The following is a 20,383-nucleotide window of genomic DNA, read 5'->3' as shown; positions in this document are numbered from 1 at the left end:
CAGCATTTGCTTACGTTTATTTGCAGATAAAAATGCAAGTAATTATTAGAGAATCACAAGCACTGTGGTTACTTCTAGGATAACATTTAGTGTTAATGAACCAATACCCAGCAGTCAAATAGGGAACTGTTTGTCTTTTTTATTAAAACCAAAACCAATAAGAGCAGAATTTAAAAAAACAAAAACAAACAAACAAACAAAATCAAAAACACCCCAAAAAACCAACAACCGAATGAAAAGCAGGAACTGAAAAATCAAATAGTTTGATTTTTTTTACAGCTTTTTTGTTGTAATTTTTGGAGGACAGAGGATCAGGTAGCTGCCTTCTTTTTTGCCATAGAGCTACTGACGCTCTGACTGATTTTTCTCCCTGGAAGCTGTTGCCAGAATTGCTTAGGCCACTGTAGGGCTCACATGTGATTAGTCAGGTGTTCAGCCAGACAGTGTTCACTTATGCAGTAATCCCAGCAGATTTTCAAAGGATGCTGTCTGCCACAGCAGTCTTATTGGAATTCTCTTGAATAAACTGGGGAGGCATGAGCACAGAAATGACACTGTCCCGGACTCTCCTCATCTCTGTAGATGCATGTGGTTTGAAAAATCAAATTAAAAGCCATATTAGCCTTGAGTGAAAAGTGTGAATATATATACATCCATATGGAAATAGTTTAATAATAACTAAGAGAGAAATTATCTGGAATGTATCAGGAATACTGGATTGTTCACTGACCCAGCAGATCTGTTTGATCCTTGCTAGCAGCACTTGTGTAAATCAAAAGGAGAGAAGGCACAGTGTAACCTGCCTTTCTTACTGACCCTGTAAAGCAATCAGCTGAAGTATTGCTAGCCAGAGTCAAGCACTTTCTTTCATGTGTGCTTGATTCTTCTTTCATCCAATTATTTATTTACCACAGTAATTTCTTAAATATGTGAATTCTTATGTTGGACCTAAAAAAAGTTGATGCTAACAGATTTCAGTTTGTGCTGAAATTTTATGCCAGCAGAAATTGAAGCTGGCAACCAAAATCCTCATTGGAGTCTGGAAAGGAAAAGGGTAGTGTTATCTGGGTATTTTAATCTCCCCTAAATATAGACTATAAGCTCTCATTCTAATTTCAGAGCATTTGGAAAAGATTTAACCTTGCTTTCTCCCCCATCCGTTTCAATCAAGAAACATAAACTGGATGGTATTAGCTTTATTTCATTTCTTCTAAATGTCTAAATGTAGAGACACAGCCCATACTATTCAAGATTGTCTCAAAGGTCTTTTTTTGTTACCCAGCATCTGTGATGATGATAGCACTAGTTCTTACACCTAAATATTTTTGCAGTTTATTTTTGTATATACCATTTTGCCTCTGAATTGCTTTTATTCCTGTTTGTAAAGGTCTATGGATTGCAGTGAATTATCTCAATGTTTGATTTTTTTGGGGGGGGAGTGTGTTTCAGTTATATTTTTGAACAATTTTCAGTGAATTAGGAAATCTGAATGTTTTCCATGTTGATATAGTGTGGTATAAATCCATGTATTAATTTTTTGTAGCACTTTTACTCCCATGAAAGTTGAGATGTATTTTGGTGAGAACATTTGGGTTTTTTAGTGAAATCTCTTTAGGACTACCATGTGTATAACCCATTGATTTAGCCTAGTAATCTTTTTCTGGGATAAAATGCAGGATGGATAAGCAAAATATTTCAAGTGAGTTATTTTTTAACACTTAAGTTAAAGTGTTCACATAAAATGTGTTTTTCATTAGGAAATGGCTGTGGTGCACATAGTGGTCTCTGTTCCACTCGTTGTTTTACAGGTGCACATCTGATTACTCAGAAGTGTCACAGGATAAAAATACTATATTCTGTTTGCCTCTCTGCACAGCCAAGGGTAGCCAGTGGCCCACATAGCCATTTGAAAACATGGCTGAGTATTTCCCAATAGTCTGGCGTTGGTGAAGTGTGTTAAGAAAGGATTAGGGCCTTGGATGATGAGTGCATGAGCCTTGTTGAAAGGTAAACTACTTCCCTGGAGTCCTACTGTTTGTCAAGGAGCAGTGAGAGCTGAGCCAGGGAAGAGCATCTCCAGCCTGACATGGGCCTCAGCAGCAAGGGAGGGCAGAGGAGTACAGGGCAGCTCTTGGTGCACCTTTGTTTAGGCTATGCTTATAGTCTCTCTGAGCTAAAAGCTCAGGTACTGCTATAGGAGTAAAAAGGAAGAGCCAAACAACATCCTGCTCTGTTAGTGGGACTCCATGACATTCTATCCTGCCAACGTGCTTAAAAAAAAAAACAAGTAATGGTGCAGAAAAATAATATAGCTGTGGTTTATGAACAAATTCTTGGGTAAGTTTAGTTTTCAGATATGGGCTTCAAAAAGTAAGAGGGAAATGTTGATTTGTTAATAATCATTTACTAAAGTGTCTAGTTTTTTCATGTCCAGTAAGGAGTTGCAGCTCCTCAGGAAACATGGGACACTTTCAACAGCTGTCCTATAAATCAGATCCATGTTTGAAGGTGATCCATCCTCTAAGTAAGCACTTACTTTTTAGAAATAGCAACCCCTGTAAGTGAATTGGGAGGGATGTGTAGACAAGTATCACATAGCTGCCCAGGGATGTTTACCAGTTTCACGAAGTGTTGTTTTTGTGACAGATTAAATCCAATGGTGAGCTGCTGATTAAAAATGTCCAGCTGCGGCATGCAGGGAGGTACATGTGCACTGCTCAGACAATTGTGGACAACTCCTCGGCTTCAGCTGACCTTGTGGTAAGAGGTAAGCTTCTCCAGGTAATACAGAAATGTGGCTGGTTTTCACCTAGACAAGACACCAAGACAAGAGCGTTTCTGATTGTTTAGGATATGTGATTTCTCATCAACGGATGGCAGAAATTAAAATGAGAAGTCCATAAACAAGCAAAGTCCTAGAAGACTACTCAGGGTACTGATTTGGTTGCAGACATTTAGAGGTCTAACTAAGCAAGTGTTTTCCTGAAAAGAAATAAGGATTTTTTTATTATGGGTGTTTTCCTTATGTGAAAGCAATTTTTAGATAGTTTAATTTGGTGTTCATTATTAAATCATTATTAAAAATAGATTTCAAGGATCATTTCAGTGTATCTCCTGGATACATTTCTAAGTCGCTTCTCATTTTTCATAAAGCTGTATGGATTAAATTATTGTGTATTATACTAGGCCTACATTAAAAGGATTCCGAGTTTTCAAATTACAAAAACCAAGACATCTGAGGTTAAGTTTATCTCTCAGTTTTTCTCTGATTCATGTCTGTTAAGTGTTACTGCAGTCTCAAAATGCTATTCGTGCTCATACAGTATGCACCCTACAGGATCTGTTACAATGTGACGTTTTAATAGCATGAGTTAATGTCCTTTGGGCATTTTGCTTTCTTTTATGCCTGTGGGCATAACACATTCTGAAGTGCTAATGCTCTGTTTTGCTGACAATTCAGAACTGATGTAACTTGAACGTTGAGTTGCCTTGCTGCTGTGTTTTGCCCCACATTTGACTTACACCACAGAACTGTGTAGCAGCTGAAGTATAGCTAGTGGCATGGTTCTGAGCTTCTGTTATCTCAGGCTGTTGTGCACTTGAATATTTCTGCATTTAATTTTTTACTGGGTATTAACAGCCCATGAAATGTCATCAGTTTTGGATAAAATGTCAAAGCAAGTGATGAAGTAAGTGATGAAACTACAGAATAGATATGCAAAGTAAAAGAGTAGGATCTGTTAATATGCCTTAGTATTATGTAAGCAATTCCTTTTAAAAATTAAAAGGCAAGGTGCTTTATCAAGCTTCTGATTCCCCTTCCAACCCAGTAGTTTCTCAGAGACTATTCTGTAGAAGAAACTAACATTCATTTCGTTCTCAAAATTCAGATTTTAATGCAATAAACACAGTTCTGCTTACAGCTGTCATTTTTGTGAGTATAAGACTCAGCATCTTACCAGGCCAAGAGTAAATATCTTATGAAATATGACAAATGTGGGATTGTAGTTTCACTGCATTGGTAAGGAAGAGGCAACAGCAGAGAATGAAAAGAGCTATGTTCCAGAGCATCTCATCAGTGGAGCAGTAAAGGATAGCCACTGTCACTGCACATGAAGATGTTTTATCTGTTCACAAAACAATTTAACAGTTCATATGGATCATTCTATGTGATATTGTTTAAATTGCTAGTGATGTTAGCCCACTGAAGACTCTGCAGCCCCTGTGTGCTACTACAGACCTCAGTGGCTGCATGTTGGCCTCACTGGGGCAGTGTTACAGATGTGCCTGCTTCCAGCTCTGGAATGTGGAATGCCTCCTGGATGTGCTTCAGGCATGTGGGTAGCTCTCTCTTGGATGGACTGCTTGGATATATGCAGCAGTTTGTCACCTGGATGCACCCAGTTCACTGTCCCTAGCACCACCTTATCAGCACCTGGCTCTGCCCACTATATTTGGACCCAGTGGAACTGTGCCCCATTGCTAAAGCAACTAGCAACCTTGGGGTTAGTTGTGGGTCCCTATGGAGCCTTTTCCTTTTCCTATGGCCCTTGGTATTTCCTGTGACATGCTATTTTCAGAAGCTGATGGTGAGGGGAGAAACTGTAAGAGGTTGAAGAAGGAAGGAAAGTTGTTGGGACTGATGAACCTTTCCATAGCTTCCAGCCTGAGGGCTTCTGAAGTGAACAGTCTTGCAGGAGAATGGGTCTCTCATCAAACCTTACCTGTGTGTGTCCTTAGAGCTGGGACAGGAAATATGCATGTTATCAGGGTGGAGAGTTAACTAATAACCCTCATCTTAAAAATCAGCTCTTAATAACAATTTCTACTTCCTGCATCCCTTGTGAAGAGTAAGAAGCCGTTTCCCCATGCAGTGTGGTATTTAGTCCTATCCTTGAAAGGGAGATCCAAGGAATGAAATTGCTTGCTTGAAGGATATATTCATTGAAACCAAGGAAGAGCAACATATGCTAGTGTATGCTTTTGTTTCTGTTAATTTCATTTGCGTCCTTTGGCTCGGCTGTATGGAGAAAATAAAGAGCTCAAGAGGAGCTGAAAATACATTTGACACGCTGTGTGTTTAGATCTGATGTAGAAATCTCCTTCCATTCTTTTTTGTTGTTTTGTTTTGATTCTCTGTGGTTTCTCTAAATAGTGCAGAGAAATATATTATGGGACTGTTGGGTTTTTTTAGTATTCTCTGGGACTTGTTCAATCAGGTTGTTGGATAATTATCTCAATCATGTTGGCATATTATTATCTCTGAATGTTGGAGCAGAAAATACTCTCAATAGTCCTAATGCATTCTATCTGTTTTTACACAACAGTTAATATGTATCAGGTAACTGTGTATCATATAAAACAGAAGCACAATAGCAAAACCAGAATTTTGTAGGAGCTTGGAACCTGATGAGGGGTTTACCACATTGGGGTAATATGAAGGCCAAGAAAAATGGGAAGAGATCTATAGAAATCTCTTCTGCAGTATGGTTTTTGTCCAAAAAAAATCACAGGGTTTTCCACATAACTTGCAGCCAGGGCCTATATGGCACAAGCAGAAGTGTAGGTCAAAGTTGGCCCCCCAATAAGGTCAGCATTAGGTGGAATTTGAAAAGGAAAATGTTTTGGTTTTTTTCCTGAGTTCAGTTTTGTTTGGTAAGAAGAGCAGAAACATTTTCAAAGTATCATATTTTCACTTAAAATTATCTCAATATTGATGAGGCAAGAATCATGGAAGTTTTATTTGGTAGTTATAAAATGCAAGAGCAGCTGTCCTCTGAAGCATTACATAGAGTATTAAAAGTTGATGAACTTTAATACTTTCAGCACATTTAATTTGTTAATTGTACTGGTTTTTTTTTTTTTTTTTTTCCAGGTCCTCCAGGCCCCCCTGGAGGTATAAGAATAGAAGAAATCAGAGACACTGCTGTAGCACTTACCTGGAGTCGTGGAACAGACAATCATAGTCCTATTTCTAAATACACTATCCAGTCAAAAACCTTTCTATCTGAAGAGTGGAAAGATGCCAAAACAGGTAAGAGTAATGCCAGAAGATATGAAGACAGTAAGTTTTAAAGTATGATTGTTAGAAAGTTTGACTAATCAGAAAGTAATCACAGTAGAAGGAAACCAGGGATGCTCTTGATGTCTGCTGCAGGTTTACTGTCCTGTCAGTGTCTTGTCAGCAGTTTTGTTCCCAGCATTTTGAAGGCCTGAACTGAATATCAAGAAATACAGAAAAGAACCAGCCAGAGTTGATACTTGTTTTTTTGCCTCTTTCCTTGTTGCCTGAAACATTCAACATCAAATACTGGAATCATAAAAATTTATTTACAGGTTAATTTGGATGAAAAGGGGATGTGGTCATTTCTGTATTTGTTATGGAGAAAGCTGGTTAAAATTGTCTGCTTTTTCCTGGGAGCAGACTAAGTTCCAATTGCATTAAAACTGGCACCCCTAGAGAAAACATAGCTAAGATTATCCTTCTAACCACTGGATGTCATCATTGTGCCACAAAATTGCAGTTAAAGAGGAGCCTACCTGAGCACAGGACATGCTAATGTAATTTTTTTTGCAGGACTTAACATAAAAGCATAAATTTTTATATATTTTTAAGCTACTAGTATCTCTGAATGCTTTATGAAGGATAACATTGTTACAAGCTATACAGAATGTTCCTATCAATACGTTTCATTATCCCACCCTTATAAATTACAACTTAAGTGCTTTCCTGTGGAATTAAGATATCACATCCTCAGCATTTCTAAATACTGAGAATAGTAATAGTTTCAGTGATTGTCTTCCATTTAAGTTTTCACTTGAAACTATAGACATGTAAGAAACAGACTGACATATTGAACTGAAAATCCATTACATTTTTTAGAGTAAAAAGTTAGATATAGTAGGCCTTCTGCCTCAGATCATATTTTTCTTTCAGAGTATGTAGTATATGAAGTTCACTTGGATATGATTGCCTCCATCACCCAGCACTGATATTTTTTATGTCAAAGAGCTTGGAAAATGAACCCAGAAGGTTCCCCAGCCCCTTCTTATCTCTTATATCTTATTTAATGGCTTCTTTAGAGTAGATTTCTTTGAACTTAAAAAAAAAAAGGTAGAAATTAGAGCTGTTCAAATAACTGATTATTTGGTTCAGTAAAAATACATGCAGGAGGGAGAATCCTTTTAGACTAGCCTCTGCTTTTCTCAGGATAAATTAATTTTATTTCTTAGTTATTCTGTACTTTTCAATTAAAGAAAATAAGGAAATGTGAAGAATTTCAGGTGGCAACTGATCCTGTTTTGTTTGTGCTGTGCATTATTGGAACTGGAACTGAGGGTGTAAGAGTTAATGTAAGTACTGGTTTCAGACTCAGAGCAGACTTGAAACCACTCGTCTCACTTCTCAGGAAGATTCCTTACTTGCAGTGTTATAGGCATGATGGGATGAACTTCTCTGCACCTCTGAAGTTCTCTACTTCTCAGAATTACTGAGATAGTCTTTGAGACATGCAGTCAGACTTTGAATCTTACCCTAAAGAATGCTGAGTGGGTGGGACAGAGAGGAATCCAGATTGTTGAATTCCTTTTTAATGACACTAACACAAAAGATACACATTATTAACTTCTGAAAAGTTGACAGTAACTATTCTGGTGTTTTCAAAATCATTACTTCTTCATTTGAACCACATATAGGAATTTTGTTAAATAGATGATTCCCTCAAAATAGGTAAAATCATCACTGGCATCACTGCAAGCTTTTACCTAATTGCTGAGCTGCTCCCATTTTGATTCAGTGTTAACTTTCAGATTAATGAAGCATGATGAACAGTCCAAATTGATCTGTCACCAAATGTTTAGGCTATCAGTTAATGCTGCTAATTTTCAATGTGTGAAACAAGAAAATATACTTTGGCATTGACTTTTGGAAATATTGTTATTGTTACTACTAACATTATTCTCCCAGCCAAATCATTCATCTCAGGTTTCATAATACTGAGTGTCTTTTGTGAAAGAAGTGTATTCTACTTCACAGCATGGAAATATGTATGAATGGATTATGTAATAAGTTGTTTACATTTATGTTGCTCTTTCCAGTTAAGGGGATTCAGATTCTCATTGTGCCAAGTGTTCATAATGGTTCTGGGAATCTGAGGGACAGTAAAATTAAATTAAGAGATCAGATATCCCAGGAAGGACGTTGAAATTATGTTAAATTTGTATCACTACTTGGATGACATGAGAGGTTTGCAATAGCTTTACTGACTAGACAGAAAAATAATTTGAATAAGGATGAGGGAGGGTGGTGGTCAGGTAGAAAGAGAAATGGAAAGTGTGTTCCTTTCTCCTTCAAGACCTCACTTTGGAATGAAATGTAATGATCATTAGGAAGAGGGAAGTGGTGTCACCATCTAGTGCTTACACTGTTGTTGCCTGTGTTTTTTGCAGGCATTGCATTTTATATTTTAATTCCAAATCAGCTGCCTTTCCAGTGCAGAATATCTCAGTTCTCATCCTCCTCTGAACACAAGACTCTAATTTGACAAACAACTCTTGTTTGTATATAAATGAAAATCCTCTGTCTTTCTATAGCTGCAGACAGCTATAGAAACAACCCCTATTGTATGTGAATTGCAGACAGTCATGAGTTACTCATTTTATTTAGATAACCAAGCTCATCCTTAAGACAATTACAAGTCTTTTCACAGGAATTGCAAGAACATTTACATTTCTTGATCAGAACCAGATAGCAAGTTATAACATGCTCACTAATTAGGTGCACCAAATTAGGACCACATTTTATAAACCACTCTTCATCAATTGATTGAACCCTACATGTCTAGCCCTTGTCTATCCATATAATGAACTTTTATTTTACTGTTTCTGCATTACAAATTTCTCATTGAATTTGTCTGTCGGTAAAATGAAATTCTACAGCTGCAATATGTAATTAGTAAGGAAATCTCATAACTACATGTACTAGTTCACACCCAGTTAAAACTTACATGTCAATAAGGATTTATCCAAGGTAGTGTCATAGTTTCCAAATTCCCAGTCACTGCTGTGGGTACTCTTTGTAAAATGTGATATTCCTAATGTACAGTGTCAAGTTTGCTTTAGTTTTCTGTGTGTTGTTGCAGAATAGTGCAAGTTTTGTCGCAATCATTCACACTGTTGCTGACCTAAGTGGAAAAATGCTGTTTTCTGAAGCATTTAACCTTTTTTTAGACCCATCAGATATTGAAGGAAATATGGAATCTGCTACAGTGATCGATTTAATTCCATGGATGGAATATGAATTCCGGATAATAGCCACAAACACTCTGGGGACAGGAGAGCCCAGCATGCCATCGCCGAGGATTAGAACTGAAGGCGCCCGTACGTAAACAGAAAATGTCAGGGTTTTTTTAAATGTGTTTCTTAATTTTTACATTTTCGTTCATCAATTTTGTAATTCTAGGTTTTACTCTAAAAAACGCAGTTTATAAGATCCAGTGTGCAGTGAATATATTTTCAGCCACCCGCTACTACAGATTGTAGTGAGCAAGTACCAAACTATGAAGGTGTGAATGCATCAAAGCAGACAGAAAAGAAACATCATGATATGGCAAATTTGTCTTCATTACTAAAACAGAATCATACTGCATCTTTCAGAGATCCCCCACTGTATCTGTCAGCCAGGCTGTGTGTGTATGAGTGCGTGGACATGTTTGGAAGTGTGGTTTGGGACTTAGGAAAAAATATGCATTTAACAAGGAAAATGTCCATTTGCCATTTGGTTTGTATTCTAACTAAAGAATACATGGCAGGATATGTGTTCTACTGCATAATGCCAGTTTTCTGTGGTTGCAGGTTTGGTCTGGTGTCTTCTTACATCATGTCACGTATGTGACATTATCCAACACAACGTACTCTCTTATCAGTCTGGTTGCTCAGTGATAATAGCTCAGAGCATATTTAAGGATATTCTTCAGGCTCAGGCGCATCCTTTTTATAATGAATTCTCCAAAATGAGGACTTAGATGTTAGTATTCCAGATAATACATTCTGGTTTGACTGTACAGAGGAGATAACAGCAGTGTCCTAGGGGGTAATGTATCACTGCACAAAGACTGTGTCCAACAAACCTGTATTCCACAGAGTAGCACCCACTTGCAGTCTAGATTTCTTTACAATTGTTTGCCATAGCTTGAGTTTTAAAACCAAAAATGAAAAACCAAAGTGTGGAAAACAACTTTTAAAATTACACCTGCTAGGTCATAACTTTGATTAGATAGTATTTTCAAAATAAAATGTATTTGCATTGTAAATTTCAAAACATTCATTAAAGACAAATTTGGTCCATTAAAATTTTGTTGCTTGGGGATAAAGAAAATAAATTGGTTAAATTATTTTGGATAAGGAAGGAAAAGCCACAGAACTTTAATACTAAAGTAAAAGGTAATCACTGCCTAGAAAATTGACTAGTAGCATCATATGTTTTATGACTCAAGAGCTGCATTTGAAGGCCCAAGAATCTACTGGAGAAGTCTGGTGCACAATAGACATTTTAAAAATGTTAGAAAAGACACAGATAAGGAGAGAAATAATGGACTAGGGGTAGTGGGGAATGGGGAATAGGGGTGGTGTCCTGCAGTTTGCAGTGTGCTACGTTCATGGCATTTTTTGTAGCCTCCCCAAAAATGGCATACTTTCCAGTTTTGTAGCAGAATGTAACTCTTTTGCAAGAAGTGGTCTATTTAGTCTGTTATCTGATTCCCCGGCCACAGTACCATGCCCTGGCAGACTGTGTGACAGTTTTTGGCCAACCATGCAAAATAGTAGTATAATCTTCTTAGGCATCAGTCAGCACTTATTGTCATGACAAAATAGGGTATAAATAATTTACAGTTTACAGATTAACTTCTGCACCCAAGTGTGTTTTCTGCCAGGAGCTGGAATTTGTTATAAGCAACAGTAGGATTTGGGTTACTCAGTCAATGTCAAAGGTACTACAGAAGCAGTATGCACAACTCTATGTACATTTTAATGCAATTCTGAAAAAGGTAAATAACAAACAAAAATCCATGTCTACATATTGTAGTTATTGTTAACATTTTCTGTGTTAAACAGCAACAAACAGTGCTGTGTCTTTGTTGTACTATGTGGGTGACAAATAATGTTTGTTACACTTAAAAGTTGTCAGCGTTTCAAGCGTTTCAGCGTTTTGAAGTCTCTCTCCTGGGAGATAACTAATTTCAGTAACTTAACATGATAAGACTTGTGCAATGTTTTTTATTTTTAATGAAACAGCTTGCTTCATCAATAACACAAAATCACAGTGATTTCTTGAAATTCAGTGGATCAAGGGCTGGTTTTATGTATTTTAGCTTCTGGGTGCGTTAGAGTAATTGTCTAAGTACAATTGTCTAAGTTAGTTACCTGGTCTTAACAGAGAGAGAAACCTGGGTTTATTGGTTGGGAGAATGAGGAAGATACTTTTGAAAAGAATGACTTGTTAGACTTTGAACAGTCAGGGTTTTTTCTGTTCTTTGGCAGCCTGTCTATCTTCTTGGACTACTTAAGCATTCTAGCAACCCTCTGCTTCTAACATTGCTCTAAAGCTATACATTTTTGATAGGTAGTGTGACTACAAGGTCAAGTAACAAACTCCAGCTTTCTCTCAAATTGTCATATATATGTTTAGTCTTGATCTTCACTAATTTGTTTTCAGAAAGGACAGAAAAAAATGAACCATGCACTGAATGCTGATTTCAATTTCAAATTTATTTTTACATACTTTTATCCTGTTTGAAAACATTAGTTCTGCTCTGCTTTGTGTTCCTCTTCAGCTTACTTACATAGTACTTGAGCACCATGACTTATGGCTTTCACTGAGTAGTGGAGAAAATGCCCAATCCCATTAGAATTTTCTTACACAAAGAACACATTAATTTAGGTAGGGCATATAGCTCATACATACATATCTGAGGCAAAATTAATGCCCTGTAGATAAGCTATAATGTCCTAAGTTTTCAGTGGTACATTGTGTGTCCATATTGAGTGACAGCAAATTAATACACAAACACCACAGAGGATAGCAACAGAATCATTGCACTCAGTGCAAAGAATCTGGGAGAAATGACAATATAGGAATGATTGAAAGTATCCTGCTTTACCAGCTGTGCACCAGTGATAGAATAACAGATTGTATTTTATTACACAGGATATCAGTGTAAGATGCAATTAGTAAATTATAAGTTGCTATGCCAGTTTTGCTTAGGTACATCTACCCATCCTGAACATGACTATCAAGAAGACATGTGCTACTAATCTAGAATACAGTTAGGCTGCCAGTGCTTCAAAGATAGACCTATGGGTTTAACCTTACACACAGGAAGTAAATCCATTGAAGTAGGTGTAACTGATCACAGTGTGTTGAGGTAATTACACGTGCAATCCATGGTGCTTGAGCCCTTGGCATACCAGCATCTGAGAAAGCGCAAGAAAAATACACAGTGTGCTTCTCTTAAGACTTGCAAGAAATTTTCCATTCCTGAATATTCAATTAAATATTTGTAGATAATACAGGGAGAAGGAAGAATGACTGCTAGCTATGGTTACAGCTGGCACATTTCCTGAAGCAGTAGCTATACATTAGTCTTGGCAGATTGCACACCGTCATTACTTTAATTGTGTGTACCACGTGTGCTTATTGGCCTTGCAGCTGTCTGCTGCATACTTTATAGTAATTGTTCTTGTCTCTTCTGTTTCACTAGCTCCTAATGTGGCTCCTTCTGATGTTGGAGGAGGGGGTGGAAGCAATCGAGAGCTGACAATAACATGGATGGTAAGAATTGCTCATGCAAGATGGCATGAAACCTGTACTATCTTATATCTGATCTTGCTGCTCCTCAAACCTGTGAATGGTTTGTCTCTGGGTCTTGTGAGAACAGGATTTGTATATAATATGTAGTTTTTCAGACTTTTCTCATGAAAAAGTACATGAAAGGAATGAGGAAGAGAGTACCTTAGGGGTTTTATGTGTTGGACATGAAAATATCATCTAAAACATTCTAAAACAAAGAGTTTGAAACACATGACTATGATAATGCGTCACTAAAAGCAGACTTCATTCTGCTATTGAAGCAATGGTTTTGAAAACTTATCTATTCTGTGGATATAAGTAAAGCAAGAAGTGAAAAGAGACACTAAGGTAAGAGGAAAGCAAATCACAGCACAAGAGAGGATAAGGATTTATAAACAAGGTTGCATAGGCAAAAGCAGCATGAAAGAGAGAACTGAAATCTACTGCAGGGTATTTGGGGAAGCTAGAGAGAAGAAATAAAAAAATGATTGTTGGATTCCTGTCAGAGCCTATCAGTATCCTGGAAAAACAGAAATACAGCAGCATTACCTCTGGCAAAGAAGGATGGTTGTGTTATGCTTGAGAAAATTACCGAGTTTGTTTTCTTTTGACCTCTCTTTTCACAGTTGTAAGGCTATGAGATACATATGGCACATATTTCCCCCATTTGTATCTTCTGGGGAATAGTTATTTCATATGTAGCAGCTGAATTGCCCCTATGAAGAGTGCTTTTTCTTGGGGGAAGTAATGTAAAGATGTCATAAGTCCAATTGCATGTATGTTGTATAGGGATTCTCCTTATGAATATGCAGTTTTTCATCCATATGCATATTTCCTTCGTTTTGTACTTAGGATTGATCATATATCTGTGAAAGTTCTCAAGTATGACAGAAATAGCCAGCCATATTCTTGAGCTATCAGATTTGTGCTGTCCTGGCTGGGTTTTTTGGGGGGGTTGGGGTTTTTTTTTGTTTCTTAAGTGAGTGCAAAATATTTATTCAGTCTTCCGAAGTATTTTAACAGTGAAGAAATATTTATAAGTGTCTGAAAAAAGAGGTCCACAGTTCTGTTACAATATATTGGAAAGGTTGCATTTTAGTTCCCCTAATAATAGGTTAGGAAGTAAATGTGTCCTAATTGGCTCAATTCTGGTCTCTTTATTTTTGAAGAGCAAAAGAATACATGCAATGGGCAAATGCAGAAGACCTAGATTATTTTACTTCATAAGATTTTCTTCTAAAAACTTTAATAAACTACAGAGCTGCTTCTGGCATTGTATATGTAGACTGGTACTCATGGCATTTCCAATACAGTGATAACTTGGCTGTGACCAAACTAAACAAAGAAAATATAACCAGGAGAAAGAATAGTGACTAATGCAAGACCAGAAGTACATGACCAGTTTAGTATTTCCTGCAGACCCGGGCAGATTTATATTCTCATTATTTCTCTTACCTAATGTTATGCTTTTCACATCTGTTCCTGGTAGCTCCTTTAGAGAGATAAATTAAGCATGGCTTCAAGTATTTATTTCCCAAGAATCTTCTATCCTATGTCTAGCAAGGGTTTTTAAATAGAGACTTTAGATTCATGGAGTCTGGAAGACAACAATATATCTATCTGTAAGGCTAAGATAAAAATACATATTGATTCCCCCAAATGTGCTGACATTTGCATATGCTACTCTAAATAGTCTTTAATTAAGAAGAGAAGAACAAAATGTATGGCAGGTTCACATGTTACTGCCAACCCCTTTTCAGCTTCTTCTATGATTCATAAGCCCAGATTGAATGAGACAGCCAGAGATGCAATCAAAGCTCTTCTAAGACTTGTTTTGAAATAGGAACTGAGAAGGAGAGCTAGGAGTGGCGTGCCCATTCTTCCTCATTTTTCCCCATTTGTGTTTCCCTCTCCCATTTTCTTTTACAAAGTTTTCAGTGGATTCTACAAACTATTCAGCTACTTATTATGTGCAGCCATTGGAGAGAAAGCTGCTTTCAAATTTCATGTAAGACCTTTCAGAGTATCATTTTTATGTGCCATTCCTGGCTTTCTAAAGTTTGCTCTGGCTGAAAATCATTCTGAGGCTAGGCCCTCATCCAGTCTGCTTACTTTGGCATATGAGATCAAATTCTGCTTTATTTTAAGCAGCTAGTTACAGTGATAGATTCAGAAGACCAGCTACATGAAGTTTCATAAAACCTTGCTCAGAATATCTCCACACATGTTGGCCAAAGTGCTGCAGCAGTGGGCAAACACCTAAGGAGAATAATTATTTTCTGTGTCACTGCTCCAAGACCTTTGCCTCAAGATAATCTATTTCATCTCTGTGATGTTTCCATTAGGGAAAAAGGTGATGCAGAATGCTTATTTTCAAAGGATGCTTCTGGTCAGCCTCCTGATGCACAGATGAATGATGTGATTTTGGCTGGTTGGGTGCAGTGTCTAATAGTTGTGGTAAAAGCTCTATGGACTGAGAAGGGATCACTGAATGTAGAACATTGTTAAAAGAAGAAAATTCCATTATGGGAGATTGTCTTCCTTAATTTTGTATTTTCCAGTATTCCTAGGTATAGGAAATCAGCTATAGTTTTAAGAAGTACTTTGGATAGGTACCTTTAATGCCTGTACTGAAAGTGGGAGTCATTTCATTAAAGGATTTGCCAGTTAGAAGCTAGGTAGTCTAAATCAGCATCTGCATCTCCTCCATCATCAGTGAAAAGTGGTAGGATGAGTCATTCTTTGAATGTGTCCATCTTTCTTTGTCAGCTGTGCCAGTTGCCTAGGTGGCAAACTTTCTGTGAATGAATATAATTTGGGCCAGCCACATAGATTTTCTCTTCACTGTGATTCTTTTGCAGGAATATCTATCTCCACACTTACATGGACTCCTATACTGGTATAATATGTCTGTGTTACATGTCTGCTGTGCCTCATTCCTTAGGTCTTTTTTTGCTAGCTGCAGCTGTTTTATTACACAATTATTCTTGGTTTCTTTCTGTGGGAGATAACATGATGTGTGTTGCACTGAGTTCAGATGAGGAAAAACTTATTAATATGTTTTCCTAGCAAATACACTAATACTGCAGATCTAACAGGGCCTATTTTAAAGGGGGTGGAAGCAAGCCGTTGAAGGAAACCAGGATGAAATGGAGGTTTGGTTCAGTGTTTTTAGAATATACATATCAATACTTTCCACATTATTTATATTTAATTCTAGACCTAGCTGTTTAGCAAAAATTAACGTTTTATTTTTTTGTCTCTACAGCCTTTGTCAAGAGAATACCACTATGGCAATAACTTTGGTTACATAGTGGCCTTCAAGCCATTTGGTGAGAAAGAATGGAGAAGAGTTACAGTTACTAATCCTGAAATTGGCCGATATGTCCATAAGGATGAATCAATGCCACCTTCAACTCAGTATCAAGTAAAAGTGAAAGCTTTTAACAACAAAGGGGATGGGCCATTCAGCCTCACTGCTGTCATTTATTCGGCACAAGATGGTGAGTAAATGTTCCAAATGAGTTTTACACTGTGGGTCCAGATCAGCACTACTAAGATCAGTAGAACCTGGTCCTTGACACTGATTAGTGTAGCAGGATGCTTCTTCAGCAAGGAGGTTGTGCATTGCCTGCACAAAACACTTGTTCTGAACAGCCAACTCCCACTTTCTGCTTTCTGTGTGATGCAGAGCACTTGGTGGTACTTGCTGGCAATAAGCAATACACAGCAGGATGCAAGATTCTTCACACAGCTTGTTGAAAGTTTTAAGAATATAGAAAAAAAATTCTTCTCTTCACAATGGTTGCCTGAAACATTTAGATCTTTATTCAGCAATGTCTCTGTGATCTTAATACACGTATTTGACATATCTTCTTCTTGACAGACCACACTAAAGCCTAGTATTTTAGTAGATCAGTATCAGAATTTAGCCCAAAATTGTGAAGGAATGATAGTTCATTTGTGTCTAGTTACATTTCCAGCATGTTTAGAGTCTCATATAAATTATCCCTGTTACATACTTTATTCTCGTTTGCATGTTGGAGCTATCAAGTGAGTAATTTAGTAAAAACCTCTTTCACATTCCATTAAAATATTTTTCCTAATTCTTACTGTAATTGTTTCACATGCTGTGATCTTTAGGATTGAAGTTTAAATGACATTTCCAAACTTAGAAGAGAGAAAGTACTGGAAGAAAGTTTACTTTAAATCAGAAGAAATATATACAACATCTTTAATTGCATTATCATCACTCAAGCCTGTTCTAAAAACATGCAGTTTATTAATTTCTGCCAGAAACCCAAAGAACTGCTAGTATTTTTCTTTCCCTAGAGCAAAATCTCCACACAGTCAACAGATGTGGACTAGAGAGCCAAGAGGAGGGATATGATAACAGGGCCACATTCTCACACTTCCCATTCTGTTCTGTACTCTGTGTACTTCATGGAAGATTTATGTTCATGGTTCCCATTAGCACTAATGGGAACTTCGCTCACAAATTGGCCACACATGGAGAAAGGACAGAAGAGTCCTCAACACCAAGCTGGCTGATGGGGATAATACAAATCTTTTTTCTCAGGAAAGTACACCTTAGCAAATCATCTTCAACAGCTGCTGCAACAACAGAGAGGATTTTTTTTTGCAATTGTATAAGCGTGTTAGTAAATAGCTATGGTGTAATGAAAGCAATATCAATCAAATTACACTTAAGTATCCATCCCTCCTCAGAGAGTTTATCGACAACTGACTGATAAGCTTCCACGTGTTTGTGTTAGGGTTATCCATACCATGTCAGGAGTGGCAAGTGTGTTTGTATGGTCTCCAAGTTCAGGGAAATGGTAGAGCCTAGTAGCTCAAAAACACAGAGGAAAAGCAAATGTGCAGTAGTGCCAGCTTCCAGATAAAGGGGTCACTTAAGTGGCTGCTGATGTTCTAACACAGACTTTAGCAAAGTCCAGATACCTGGTAAAAAATGTTTGTGGTTAAATGATACCAGATGCAGACTGCAAAAGAAATAGAAGCCCAGTGAACCTACTCCTTTGATTTCAAGCACAAGAGTACAAACCTTACCAGTAGTGCTCCTAGCTCCTGTGTGGAGCTGTGACCCTGACTACTGCCTGTATCCAATCCAGGAACTTCAGAGCAAGTTAGAGGGAATTTTTCCAAGAGATGTAATGGAAGTTACTCTGAAGAGCATTGAGGAGAGAGTTGTCTCCTGGCATCAGGACATGAACAAAATCACTTTCATACCTTGTAGCATGTTTACTGGCTGCCAGCCTGAAATTTGTATAGTTTTGCTTAGAAGATAACTGTGTGATGACCAATATATTTTCAGTGAAGAGAATATATTGTGATGACCATGTGACTTCTCTTTTTATCAGTAGAAATAGTGAATTAGAAGGCTGGAGTAAAGCAACTGGTGCCATCTTTCTGGCTCAGGAGAGGCTGCAAAATATTTATAGAACATAAATGACAAATAGGGATATAAATTACTTGCAGCTCATAAACAAGCATAAGCACATCAAATATTTTTAAGTGTTGTATCAGCAAAAGCCCTGGCAGCTGAAACTTTTCAGTATGACATTTTTTGGAAAGTTCTGTAATGGATACAGTAGAGAAGAGTCTGACAGTGATTTGGGAATAGATGATCACAACTATTCCACCTGTACTTCTGTACCTTTGAGTCAGCAAGTGATATTATTACTGTTAAACAACAAAACTTCTCAAAGGTATTAGGGAAATCTTAAAGCAATATGGTCATGCATTATTCCATACAGATGTGTATAAATATCCATATATACATAAATATAGTGACAGCTTTTCCCCTAAGTTGTGTATTCTATAATAGATCTGTGTTTCTCTAGTTGTAACTTTGGGCATTGTTATTCCCTTTAGTGACTAGGGAATTTCTGTGTTCCCACAGAATAAGCCAAGTTCCATGTCTGACAACTGCTAGTCGTATCTGCCATTGCTAGTAGTGAGTAATGATTGCTAGTAATGAGTGCACAGGCCTCTTGCTTATCTAAATTCCTGTCATTGTGAAAACAATTTTGCAATAATGTATAATTTTTTAAATTAGACATTTGCATTATTAACAGCCACTGAAAGACAATTACAAAACGTAACTTTGCATATAAGATTATTTTGTTTCCTAGGATACTTTTCATGAGAGATGTTAGTGATTTTTTTTCTTAACAGTGGCTGTTTTGATGCATAGTTGACTGGATGCCCAGTTGGAAGATTAGGTATATGAAAGCTTTCCTCAGCTAGGGCTGCCATGCCTGTCTGTTGCAACTTGTTTCAAAAGGTTCACGACAGAGAACTGTTGTTAACTTGGAAAACTTTAACAGACATTGCTAAGTTTATGCCTTTCTTTATTCCTTACCTCATTTAAAATTCAAGCAGCAGTGAAATGAAACTAGACTGTAATATTCTAAGCCCTGGATAAAGGTCTATCGCATTATGATGGTCTGTACTCTATGTTATCTGCTGTTCAGAACTAAGAATGCAAAAAAAATCAACTTTATGATGTATGCCTTACTGAAAGGTGCTTTGGATTATTTCACAGCTCTGTTCAAATTTGTATGTGCCACTGGACAGCTGTGTGGCTAATATGTGCTCTCACAAAAAATGTGTATTATTAGGACTAAGTGACATACATGAGTATTTGTGTGTAACTAACTTTAAAAGTCTCAGATATATAATATGTGAGCTGCTGACCCATTTAGTAAAGGATCACTTTATCAAAGGCTGTTTTCAGTTTACACAAATTTCAGCATGAAATCTGTTGAAGCGTAAAAATATGTAGTCTGAGCCAAGTAACAGGATCATTGCTTTGTTTTTATAGGGTCATTTTCCTTACAGATCATCACTGGACCTGAATTTTACTCAAGAAAAGCCAGATTAAACACTAACACTTAGCTCAGTGATGTCAGGAAAATTATATAAAATACTGAAAATAATATAAAATACTGAAGTAAGAAGAATCCCTGCAAACAAGTATAACATTACCACAGGACAGATCATTGCTTTGTTTTTATAGGGTCATTTTCCTTACAGATCATCACTGGACCTGAATTTTACTCAAGAAAAGCCAGATTAAACACTAACACTTAGCTCAGTGATGTCAGGAAAATTATATAAAATACTGAAAATAATATAAAATACTGAAGTAAGAAGAATCCCTGCAAACAAGTATAACATTACCACAGGACAGATTGAATGTTTAACATATGTTTCATCTTCCAGCTCCAACTGAAATACCTACAGATGTGAGTGTAAAGGTTTTGTCATCTTCTGAAATGTCTGTTTCTTGGCACCATGTTACTGATAAATCTGTGGAGGGATATCAGGTGAGTTTAGTAGCGACACTGTCAATCCATTTATTAATTTACTGTCAGTAGTTATAGCCAACAATAATTCCTGCTCTGGCATTCCATCTCTTACAGTTCACTTCTCTTTAGTTAGCATGTTCCATGCAGATTTTGCATCTCGAGAAACAGAGTATTTTTGGTGTTATGTACTTCATTACTAAAA

General features: G+C 37.1%; 1 protein-coding gene across 1 annotated transcript in view; it reads left to right on the top strand.

Annotated features, from left to right (window-relative positions):
- CNTN1 (contactin 1) overlaps nt 1-20,383 on the top strand; it is a 209,660-nt gene that overhangs the window by 166,412 nt on the left and 22,865 nt on the right. Inside the window, exons 16-21 of the mRNA XM_030961150.1 lie at nt 2,647-2,767; nt 5,876-6,034; nt 9,229-9,378; nt 12,759-12,829; nt 16,116-16,350; nt 20,096-20,199. Of these exons, the coding sequence (XP_030817010.1) occupies nt 2,647-2,767; nt 5,876-6,034; nt 9,229-9,378; nt 12,759-12,829; nt 16,116-16,350; nt 20,096-20,199 (840 nt within the window). The remainder of the gene's footprint in view (nt 1-2,646; nt 2,768-5,875; nt 6,035-9,228; nt 9,379-12,758; nt 12,830-16,115; nt 16,351-20,095; nt 20,200-20,383) is intronic.

The sequence above is a fragment of the Camarhynchus parvulus genome, chromosome 1A (genome assembly GCF_901933205.1).
Source record: "Camarhynchus parvulus chromosome 1A, STF_HiC, whole genome shotgun sequence".
In the NCBI taxonomy this organism is placed as follows: Eukaryota; Metazoa; Chordata; class Aves; order Passeriformes; family Thraupidae; genus Camarhynchus; species Camarhynchus parvulus.
The sequence above is the reverse complement of the archived record's forward strand: the minus strand, read 5'-3'. Positions and strand labels throughout refer to the sequence as shown.